The 11,978-nt window shown below is 49.8% G+C and overlaps 1 protein-coding gene across 1 annotated transcript in view; it reads left to right on the forward strand.

Annotated features, from left to right (window-relative positions):
* Nucleotides 1-268: 268 nt before the first annotated feature.
* Nucleotides 269-11,978, forward strand: part of scarb2a (scavenger receptor class B, member 2a) — a gene marked incomplete at both ends in the record, with an annotated part of 13,084 nt that continues 1,374 nt past the window's right edge. Inside the window, 11 exons of the mRNA XM_080003641.1 lie at nt 269-391; nt 4,837-4,994; nt 5,135-5,282; nt 5,497-5,691; nt 6,901-6,992; nt 7,411-7,530; nt 8,768-8,946; nt 10,287-10,405; nt 10,824-10,897; nt 10,985-11,036; nt 11,780-11,932. Of these exons, the coding sequence (XP_079859767.1) occupies nt 269-391; nt 4,837-4,994; nt 5,135-5,282; nt 5,497-5,691; nt 6,901-6,992; nt 7,411-7,530; nt 8,768-8,946; nt 10,287-10,405; nt 10,824-10,897; nt 10,985-11,036; nt 11,780-11,932 (1,413 nt within the window). The remainder of the gene's footprint in view (nt 392-4,836; nt 4,995-5,134; nt 5,283-5,496; nt 5,692-6,900; nt 6,993-7,410; nt 7,531-8,767; nt 8,947-10,286; nt 10,406-10,823; nt 10,898-10,984; nt 11,037-11,779; nt 11,933-11,978) is intronic.

An 11,978-nucleotide genomic window follows, 5' to 3' on the forward strand; every position in this document is an offset into this window, starting at 1 on the left:
CCAATATCGTTGTTTACGTATAATTGACCGCCGAGAGGAGGACACCCACATACCCGGCCGACCCGCGGCTTCGAGCTTCAGCGCTTCTGCGGTTGTTGGAAGAACCGGCGCGTCGCTCCTCCGGACGCCTTCCCTTCCCGGCGGCCCGGTCCCACTGCGGTATCACCGGCTTAGTTTGCCCCGGCTCTCTCTCTCCCGCTCTCTCCGTCTCTCGCTCTCCCCCTCCCCGCCCCGGCTAGTGAAGTTACCCCGCTTAGTTTTCGGCACCATGACTCGGAAGTCCTGCGCCATCTACGCGACGGGGATCGTGTGCGCTCACCTCCTGATCGTGGGGATCGCCCTGGTCGTGGCTCAGGTCTTCCAGACCATGATCCACAGCCGCTTAAAGAAGGTGAGTGTCACGGGCTTTACTCACGCCCTCGCCCGGCGTTGCTCAACCGCTAGTGTGCCGCGGTTAATCTTCCACATTCCGCTTAAAAAAAATACAATAATAATAATAAATAAATAAAAAAAATAGCTACATGATGTAAATTGCGTGTCTTGTGTTGCAAGCTCAAAACCGCGAGGCAGCGCTCATCCATCAGTTCCGGCCGGAGCACCGCGTTTTGGTAGTTAACGGGGATAGTGGTGTGTAAAATGAAGAGCGCCGTGGGAGATGAAATTGGTTGGGACACGCCGCTTTCTTACACACACACACACACACACACACACACACACACACACACACACACACCATTAAATGCCACATCGCTCCACATCTGCAGCGGCATCGTTTTGCGCTCCACAAGGTCGCGCACGGTCACCGGGCACCGTCCACAGTGCAGCGCCGGTCCCCTGCAGCACCCTGCGCTGCTTTTGTCCGCATGACACGGATCAGAGCTGCGGCGTGCATGTGGGACCCGGCGTGGGTGTGGGTGTGGGTGTGGGTGGGGTGTTCGCTTCAAGTCACAGTGCACGGACCGGAACGAGGTGCAAAATAACGCGCGTCTCGTTTTTCGTCTTCCTCCTCCTTGCCCATGAATTGGCGTTGAATGCGGATGCGTGAGGAGTGCTTTACCTTCGGGGGCGTCTATCACCACCCCGCTACGAGTGAGCGGTCCGCCCGCTGTGGTCACTAGTAGTGGGATGGTGATAGCAGGGGGTGAGACAGTCTGAGGAGGAGTGGGGGCAGGGAGACAGCAGCCTATACTTTTTAAATAGATGGCAATACCACCACCCCCTCCCCTACTCACATACCTGGCGTTGTTGGCCTTACTATATGTTGGTCTAGGGTATCCAGTGGTGGAAGAAGTACTCAGGCATTTTTTTTTACTTAAGTAAAAGTACAAATAAAATACCCTGACGCATAATGACTTTAGTCAAAGTAGTATGTCTGGTATTGACATTTCCACTCGGCAAAGTATACAAGTGTTTTCTGTCGAATGTACCTCCAGTCATTTCAAGCATGTGGAGCGAATGAATCATTGATGAGCAATCCTAAATCAACACGTTCATGAATTCAGTTGCTTGTTTTTATTGCTTTTTATGTGTAAATGTAAGAAAGGGGGAAAAAAAAAAAGGTCTGTTAAGTCAAGCAGTGGACAGGAAACAGACAGTTTCCCCCCCACCCGCCCCGCGTGTATATTAAGGCTCAAATCGCGTCGTTCTTACTCTAAATCGTGGCAACACCCCAACAGAGGGAATTAGGAGTTCAGCGGAGGGAGGGAGGGAGGGAAGGGGGGCGGGCGTTTTGGTCAGTGATTACAGTAAGTTACTGCTTGGTCAAGCCTACTTCCACCTGTTGAAGTGAGGGGGTCATGGCAACACCCCAAAAGATAGAATAAAGTGTTGCTCAAAGGTCAGGAGAAATGGGGGAAGTCGTGGAGGGAGGGAGGGGGGCGGTTGGGAGGCGATTACCGAAAATCACAGCGTTGAGTCGCCTCCCTCCCACGTTTCTGCCGCGGGATTAGGTCATTGAACGTCTCGCTCCGAATCATGGCAACACCCGTGAGTTGTGTGGAGTTCGCCGAAATTGGGGAAGGCGGGGGAGGAGGTGGAGGAGGCCACGAACGGTCAGCGACTACACAAAATGACAGCTTTGCAAGTTCTTTCCCCCCTCCTCCACCTCCTCCTCCACGCCGGCTGGCGCTGAACTGGGCGGGGCAGAAAAGTCGTACCTCCGGGGCATGGATGCCTCAGGAATCTGGACGGAAAGAAGGAGGAGTCGCTTGGAAGCTAATGGGACCGGAGAGGTAGCCCCGGGGCAGGGTTTCTGCTTGACAGGAATCCGGTTTTCTTTTTTCTTTTTTTTTTTTTGTTAAATTTTCCGCGCTGGGCCGTGCGGGGTCACTCTCCCCCGACGAGGGTCAGTACCTTGCGGGGAGGCCAGAGTTTTCAAGGCCGTTTGGGGAAAAGTAAATAAGTCTGTAAACAATATGGTTTGTTTACTGACGAGATCCGCCGGTGTCCACGTTGAGTCAGACAAGCACACAAATGATACGCAATTTCCACCGGCTCGTCCCCTTTTGGCGATTCATAAATTTGGGAATTTACATTGTGCAAATTACCATTGTAATCGTGCCTTATGGCCGCTTGTTTAGAGACATTTTGGCTTTTGGACAAACACGTCCAGACAGAGTGTGCTTATGCCAGCGGTTGAAAATGACAGCTCTCTAGCTCCGCTCCTGTATTTTAGTCCATACTGAGTCATTTGTACTGGAGCCGGTTCCATTTTCAGGGAAAACTCCTCCGCTTCCTTTTCAAGGTGGCCGTCCCTCTTTGCCGGGGCTGTGTTTGGTTTGTACATCTGAACGTCTTATTTCTTTTGGTTAAAGTGACAAGCAGTTTGTAAAAAAACAAAACAAAAGGAGCGATCTGCTCATTATGTTGTATCACAAAGTCCTTTTCCTCCCAATGCTTAAAGTTAATATCAGGTTTTTTTTATATATATATATATTTTTTTTTTTTCACTTCAATACAGCGTTGAGTGAGTGTTCTCAGGGTATTTCTACTTCTAAAGTTTATGATATCTATACTTTAAACGAAAACTCCCCAGTTCAGTGATTTCCACGGTGAGTTTTGACCGCGTCCGTCGTCTCTCGTAGCCGCCGCCGCCAAATAAAGCGGCTCATTTGATCCTGCTGACGGACCTCAGCGCCGCGCGCGGCCCTCGATTGTTGTTGTTGTCGTTTCGAACCATCAAGGCTCTCAAACGTTGCCTTTTGAGATAACCCCCGTCCGCTTTGACGTGGACGGGCGGGGGCGGGGCTCTTTCGAAGGACCTTCCTCCGTCAAGGTCACTTAAAAAACATTGTGTGCTCCTCCAATCCGGGCGCGACACTCTACCCGACGGAGTGGGGGCCATGCGGGGGGGGGGGGGGGGTCTGCTGGTTTGACACAATTTTCTGTTACAGCTGCTTGTTGCGCAACGGCCTCTGATGTATATCACATGCTTGCATCGGTTGTCGGTCGAAGCCGCAGTGTTGCTGGCGCTCGGTGTTTGCTTTAGAGGCCCGTACGTCACGGCTTGGGAGGAAAAGCCTTTTGATACAAGTTGTTACTCTTAACGTCCGACGCGGGTGACGACGTTGAATACCGCAGAGCAACCAATCACGGGCCCCTCGCACGCATAGAATCCGCCTCGGTTCATTTTATTTCGGTGCGTTCAACGCAAATGTTCTCCCACCGCGTCGCTGCGCCACAGTTAAGCTGGACTCTGAAGTGCAACGTTGAAAGACAATCAAGTTCTACCCAATGCTGTTTGGCGAAGAGGAGGGTTGTGCGCCACCGGGGTGGAAATGAAAGCCCCGTCTGTCGGGCATATGCCCGTTGTGATGTGGGGTGCGGAGCGGGGATCCGTGGGGTGGTGCGTCTCGGCGGGCCACGCCCCTCGGGCTGCGTCCCCTGCTTCCCCCGGGGGGGAAGAGCTTCTGGGAACGAATGAAGCCCCCAGGAGCGCCTGGCCTCGCCTGGCTCTCACTCCTGGGACTGCTCTCCAGGAACGAGTCATGGAAGAGGCACGGAGGGGAAGTGGGCGGCGACTCACTCCTACGTTTAAAAATAATTCTGCTTTGTACGGTGAACTCTCCCCCCCCGGCGGCTGCATTGACCTCGGAACCGGAGCTGAAGACGCCTAGATATGGACCACAAACAATCCAATCTTTACCTTTTTATCCTTTAGAGTCAACGTATGTTAGGTGCCTGTGTCAGGGCCCCCGGAGGCTTGTCAACGGAGAGCCCGGTCAAAAAAAGGTCAATGGTATCTACCGCGTCTCTGACTAACGCCGAGCGACTGGCACGTCCCGTTTGCTCTTTGGTCGAAACGGTCATGCAAAGTTTGCGGGGACTGAGGCCTGGGCCGGACCATGCAGAGTTGTTGTGTTTATGGCACGCTCGCCGAGCGCCTGTAGAGGAAGTGATATTATTGTTGATGATCCGACAGCGATATCATATGGCCAGGAGCAGTCTTTGTCACATCCAAATTTGATGTCTAAAATAATAATAATAATAATGACAACCATGCAACCTTGGCTTGAGATTGGTCTGGATACGCTGCCATGTCGATAAACAGGTATTGCAATGGCAGTTTTCTTCAGCTTCCCTCTGGTTATCGCCCTCCGACATCCTGACCAGGCTTTTGTTTCTATTGCCATAACGGAGTCTTCCAATGGTGGCCGTCCTTGAAAGAACAATCTTTTATTTGCCAATATGGAAATGGAAGCTTCCTCCCGCCGCTGCACATTGGGTCCACCCGAGGTTGCGAACACAAACACGCCGCTCACGCATCCTATCGTTGTGTTTGGGGGGGGGGGTGTCTGGTGGCTCCCGACAGATTTCCACTCGTTTTCCGCTCCATAGGAAATCACTTTGACGGAGAAGAGCCAAGTGTTTGAGTCGTGGAAGAACCCGCCGCCGCCGGTTTACATGGAGTACTACTTCTTCAACGTGACTAACCCCGAGGAGTTCCTGAAGGGCGGGAAGGCGGCCGTCACGCAGATCGGACCTTACACGTACAGGTGGGTGAGCGCAGGGAAGGTGTCTGTGTGTGTGTGTGTGTGTGTGTGTGTGTGTGTGTGTGTGTGTGTGTGTGTGTGTCAAAACAAAGACATCTGTGATTACTGAGAGGACCCCCCCCCCCCCACCTCTTCCACAACAGGGAATACAGGCCGAGGGAAAATGTGACTTTCCTGGAAAATGGCACCAAGATCTACGCCCTTAACCCCAAAAGCTTTGTCTTCGTCCGTGAGAAGTCAGCCGGCGATCCCGAAGTTGACTTGATCAGGAACGTCAACATCCCCCTCGTGGTGAGAGTGTGTGTGTGAACGTGCTTATTCGCTGGCCTTTAGATGGAAGACGAGCGTCTAAAGTGCACGGCGTTGTCATGTCCGCGGGGGCCCCGTTCCCTCCGTGCTGATGCCGCTGTTTCTGTTTGGGGCATCGGGCTGCCAGCGCTGCAGCGCCGCCTCCCTCCACCTCCACGCCCTCTCTGAGCGCGTTCTCCTCCCCCTCCCTCCGCAGGCGGTGATGAACGAGCTGAACTCGTACTCCTTCTTTCTGCGCACCCTCGTGTCCATGTGGGTGAACAGCCTGGGCATCGACATCTTCATGACGCGCACCGTGCACGAGGTGCTCTGGGGCTTCAAGGACCCCCTGCTGTCCCGCATCCACAACATGAGGCCCGAGGTGGACGAGTACTTTGGCCTCATGTGGAAGGTGAGAGCGCCTCGCGGTTGGCGTCCGGTCCGGTTTCTTTTGGGCGGCCCCAGGCTGGCGGCCTGCTGTGTGACGAGCGTTTTAATCCTGGGCGAGCCTCGTGGAAAGACGTGATCCCTCACTGCGATTATCGCCGACAGGGTCTTTTCCGCACATTACACGCAATATTAAAACAATTTATTTGGGCGTTTCTGAGTTTCCCAGTAAAAAGTCTCGGACGTCGAGTATCAGATCGGCTTGAACCCAGGTAACGTGAAGAACCCGCGTAACCCGCATTGTTTACACCAGAGTCTCTCATAGCGGCACGTGAGTGTTTACCACGGTGCGTGACCGGTTATTAGAAACGGCTAAAATAACCGGAGAAGACCTCGCGCGGGGAAGGGTTGGCAGTCGCGTCGCGTAAGGCTGAAACTGGCTTATCGCCGATGTGAAAGAGCCACTTCCTGTTTGTGCGTATCGACCCACGTCTGCAGTGGCAGCCTGACGGCAGCGCGTCCCTCGACCCGGCAGACGAAAGCCTCGCGGCTGAAGGGTGCGTTTTGGGTATTCCTGGAGAGGGACGCGCAGAGAGATTACAGCTACGCGGTCTAGGGGCGAGGCTGTGGTTTCCTATTGCGAAAAATGTGGCAGTTATTGTTTTTTGTTTTTTTTTGAGGGGGGGGGGGTTTTGTTAATCGGCGGTGAGCTTCGGCGTCCGCAAGGTTGGATCTTTACAACCGCAGGGTACGAGGCATGTAGGGTCGCTTTGTTTGTTTTGTATTTTTTTTTTTGTCCAGCACTGTGTGAAGAATGTAGCCTAAAGTGTGTGTGTGTGTGTGTGTGTGTGTGTGTGTGTGTGTGTGTGTGTGTGTGTGTGTGTGTGTGTGTGTGTGTGTGTGTGTGTGTGTGTGTGTGTGTGTGTGTGTGTGTGTGTGTGTGTGTGTGTGTGTGTGTGTATCCCTTCATTTTGGGCTACATTCTTCACACAGTGCTGGACAAAAAAAAAATACAAAACATATATATATATATGTATATGTATGTGTGTGTGTGTGTATATATGTGTATATATATATATATGTGTGTGTGTGTGTGTGTGTGTGTGTGTGTGTGTGTGTGTGTATATATGTGTATATATATATATATATATATATATATATATATATATATATATATATATATATATATATATATGCAGATGAGCAAAGCTAACCCCAGGTCTCTCGCGCACAGAAAAATGGAACGCACGAAGGGGAGTTTGTGTTCTACACCGGAGAGGAGAACTACTTGGACTACGGCAAGATCGACACGTGGAACGGCCTGAGGTGAGCGCCGCATGTGAAATGTCTCATGGGAGCGTGAGGAGTCCCGCCGCGGCCGACGACCCCACTCCTGGTGTTTTGCGTCCCGCTTCCTCGTAGTTCCAAACATTTCCTCTGCCCCCATTATCTTTATTTCACCACGCTTATTTCTCACGCAACTGTCGACACTTTGCCCAGCGACTCCCTTTTGGCGTGTTTTCAACCCCGTTAAAGTATTCAGACCTGCTGCCCTCGGTTGTTTCGGAGGAGTGTGGTGTTTAAATCCAAATGACTTTGCACTTTAAAAGAAGAAGAAAAAAAAAAAAAAGAGAAAAGAAACCCAAATCAGCACAAATGGCAAGACTTCCTCTTACACAGCACGACGGCTGCAGAAAGTATTTCTCCCACTTACGCCTCCTTCTGCTTTGCACCGACCATCCAGCGAGATGACGTGGTGGTCGTCCAACCAGAGCAACATGATCAACGGGACGGACGGCGCCGTCTTCCACCCCCTCATCTCCAGGAACGACATGCTCTACATCTTCGCTGCTGACCTCTGCAGGTGTGTGTGTGTGTGTGTGTGTGTGTGTGTGTGTGTGTGTGTGTGTGTGTGTGTGTGTGTGTGTGTGTGTGTGTGTGTGTGTGTGTGTGTGTGTGTGTGTGTGTGTGTGTGTGTGTGTGTGTGTGTGTGTGTCCCCCTTCGGCACTGATGAGAGTTTGTTTACAGTCAAATCAGAGAGGGGTGGAGCTCTGTGTGAGGAGGGCTGTGACGGTCGAAAAGTTGGTCAGTGCATAGGATAAAATAAATAGCTTAGAAAAATGCACAGGGATAACATTTCAATTAGGAATTATAAATAAGGGGACATATTATTTTTTTATATGTGAATAAAGCAGTGGGATTTTTAAAGTGTATATATATATATGTATGTGTATATATATGTGTGTGTGTGTGTGTGTGTGTGTATATATATATATATATATTTTTTTTTTAATTTGTTCCCCACTGCGCATTGACCCATACGCTCTGTTTGCATTGAACAGCCGAATCCGATTCGACTGCCATAATTCGGGTATCCGAGTCGTGTACAGCCCTAGGAATAATTAATAATAATAATCGCACACAAAAGAAACCCCCACGTACGTGGCTACGCCACCAGCCAAACACTCTCCTAATATAAGGACCCGGAGACGGGGGCTGACTTTCGGCGTCTGGAACAGAAGCGGCGCAAAACTGTGGAGCGGCACAGACGTACGCAGACGAGGGATCGGTCTCTATGCAGATGTAAATAACCTGTTAGAACGTTGACAAAGCTCCTACACTGTTTGCATACAACAATATATCTGGAGGGCAGTGACGAGGCGGACGGAAAGAGATGTTAGTCAGAGGCGTGTACCGGGACCGCCTGTGGGGGGCGGCGGAATATGCACCGCGGTGATGTCACAGCCCCACGTGTGAGTTATCGCTGGGAAACACCGGCATCATGCGGCCGGCTCCACCTAGCTCGGTTGTAAAGGGAGTGCCAACAGGGCGGAGGAGGTTTTTATTTTTATGGGGAGCAGGTCCAGTCAGTTTTGATATCAGCCTCAGTAGGCGATAAAAGACGCCATATACTGTAAAGACTCCCACACATCGACGGAGGGCCAAGCTGAACTGCCTGGAGGTTGTAACTGCGAGAAGGAAAAGTCTTTTTTTTTTTTTTTTTTTTTTTTTTAATATAGTTACTGAGGATACATTCACAAGCCAGAGAGTCGGTATGGAAAACGCACGCTTATTTATCCGCCCGCTTCCTCCTCCTCAGGTCCATCCACCTGAGCTACGTGAAGGATGTGGAGGTGAAGGGCATCCAGGCCTTCCGCTTCGCCCCGCCCAGCGACGTGCTGATGAGCCCCAAGGAGAACCCCGTCAACGAGGGCTTCTGCGTGCCGGCCGGGGACTGCCTCGGCACCGGGGTGCTCAAAGTCAGCGTCTGTCGAGAAGGTGAGGGGCGTCAGGGAGGCAGAGACCTGCCTGTCCGTCCAATGTATTTATAGTCTATAAGTTTTATTTATCCAGCCCCTAATCGCAGCACAGCCTCAAAGTGCTTCACATTTCCAGCAGAGGTAGTTCAATGATTAACTACAAATGATGGCCATTGAAACAGTTTATGGCGGCCAACGAGTGTTGGAGTGCACTCGCGGTGATAAGGTGATCACATGGCCTGACACTGAATGGAGCTCTGTTGGGCTGTCTTCCTGCTGAATGTTTTCTGACGGCCGTGCACAACACAAAGCATTGACTCTCCCTACGCGGCATCTGAGCGTCAAATAATTAATGTCGTAAATTTTAACCTGCATACCGTAACAATGATTTATCCTGTGCATCGTATTGCATTCATACATCTTAAATAGCTGACGATTTCTGTTTTGTGTTTTTCGCTATTTGTATATATTTGACATTGAATTATTTGATGTATTTTATTTTTTTATTGTATTCTCTGTTGTGCGTATGAAATGACTTGTGTATGTCAACGTCCACGGTGAAAATAAACCCTATTCTGAAATGATCTTACGGATACACTGAGCCATTGATTTAGCCCTGATTAAGTCAATTCCCCTTTTACAAGTGTTGGCTCACTGCTGTGAATGCGTTATTGTTGACGTGCACACTGGGGACGTTTCCGCCGACGTGACCTCGGGGCCGGTGGTGTAGAGCATTCAGCCACAGAGACTCCGCTGTTTTTAATCGCGTCACCTCGTCGTTCTGTTGCCGCCGTAACCAGCGGCAACGGGGCCCGGCCCTAGTGTTGCGACGGCGATCGAACTGGAGACGCTCATGGTTTCGTATCGGGGGGGACGTTTGAGTCATGAAAGATTGCGAGAAAGGATGTATTTCCTCTTTTCAGCAGTTTGTTATTGTAAGTGACGGCTGACTTATTTAGCATAAAAGCTGACAATACGAATAGGCAAATACAGCTTTTTTTTTTTTTTTTTTTTTTTTTAAACGATGCCAGTGGGTGTAAATTTGCTGTTGCAGCCCATTTAGCAGCATATGGATGTAATCTTAGGTTACACACATCTGTAAATGTGCTGCGTTTTCCCGCAACGTTGTTCGGCATTATTAGTCAACAACAAACCGCGCGTGGCTGTGGACGTGGAAAGCATGTCCACAACGAGACCGGCGACCTCGCAACCAGCAATTGACGAGGCTTGACCTTGACCCCCCCCCCCCCCCCCCCCCCCCCCCCCGTCACATAAACTGTGTTTGTCTGGAAGTTAAACTTGTGCGCTCTCTCTCTCTCTCTCTCTCTCCCCGTTTTTTTTGTTTTTTCCCCACCAAAGGTGCGCCCATCGTGGTGTCCTTCCCCCACTTCTACCAGGCGGACCCCAAGTACATCAACGCCGTCGAGGGGCTGAACCCCAACAAGGAGGAGCACGAGACCTACCTGGACCTTCAGCCGGTACGAGGGTTTCGGAAGCTCCTCGGCTCCTCCCCGCGTGTTTGCATGCTTGTCTAATCTAAATGACAATCGCGGGTTTGACCTGGAATGCCTCGCTTTGCAGCTGTGCGCCGACAGATATGTCTGTATTGGCCGGCGCTTCCTATCAGCGACTCCACTACGCACCCCCAGGCCCCCGTTCCTCCAAATACAAAGTGTTTTTGTTTTAGATGTATTTGATTTTTTTTATTTTCCCTCCGTTACCTTAATCAGTGAAACAAAAAGCAGTGTGCATAACAGCAACGCTTTCTCAGTCACACTCTCGCTCATTCCGATGATAGTTTTAGGAATAGTAATGGCTCAGAGTTGACATTTCTGCGGAGGATTTTATATGACTTTTACTTCATTTGACGAAAAACCTTTTCGTTTTAAATTCCAGACAACCGGGGTTCCCATCCGGGCCTGTAAGAGAGCCCAGCTCAACATCATCCTAAAGAGAGTCAGTGGCTTTCCGTGAGTTCCACTTTGACCCGCTTTGCTCTGATCCCGAGGCCTCGTGTTTATCCCCACTGACCCAGGCTTTCTCTCCTCCTCCCGCAGCAAAACCAGATACATCAACGAGACCATTTTCCCCATCATGTTCGTCAATGAGGTAAGAAGAATGTGGCGTTTAAAAAAAAAATAATAATATCAACACACTGTGAAATACAGAAGACCACGCCCCGAGTGCACACATTAAGATGCTGGAGTCCGACTCGCTCCTGTAATCTTAAAGGCTCAGATACAGCACCAGTGTCACATCAGTTAAATAAAAAAAAATAACATGAGCTTAAATAGAAAAATAAACGAATAGAAGGATGGATGCACGGACGGACGGATGGACGGACGAACGGATGGATGGATAGATAAGCACTTTATTCATCCCCAGAGGGAAATACTGGAATACTGGAGGATGAAATTGGAAATAATCATGCTATAATAGTTGAAGTAGTAATAATAATAATAATAATAATAATAATAATAATAATAATAATAATAATAATAATAATAATATTATTAATATTATTATTATTATTATTATTATTATAGCAAAAAAAGAAAATGTCAACATGCAATCAACCTAAGAATTTGCCCAAAAAAAAAAGTGAAATATACAATAAAGCAAATGACCTGGAACATAGGAGATTTGGAAAAAAATAATTAACAAAAAACCCCACACATACTCGGATTAAAAAAACTAGAGGGATAGTTTTTTTTTGACGGTTTAACTGTTGGAACCTCACTGTTATCAGTATAATTGACGTTTCTCATCAGGCAGTACATCCTAGAGTGAACTGTATTCAAAAACAAACCGGGTGGAAATAACCCCCCCCACCTCCCTCCCCGCGACCCCAGACGGCGACCATCGACGAGGAGTCTGCCTCCCAGATGCGCTCCCTGCTGCTCATCGTGACGCTCGTGTCCAACTTCCCGCTGCTCATCGTGGCCATGGGCCTCATCCTGCTGCTGGTGCTCGTCGTGCTCTTCTGCCGCAACCGCCAGAAGAAGGTAAAGCCGCTGGACTCACCCCTAGAAAACATTTTTTTAATATATA

Source organism: Zeus faber (genome assembly GCF_960531495.2).
Source record: "Zeus faber genome assembly, chromosome: 7".
Classification (NCBI taxonomy): Eukaryota; Metazoa; Chordata; class Actinopteri; order Zeiformes; family Zeidae; genus Zeus; species Zeus faber.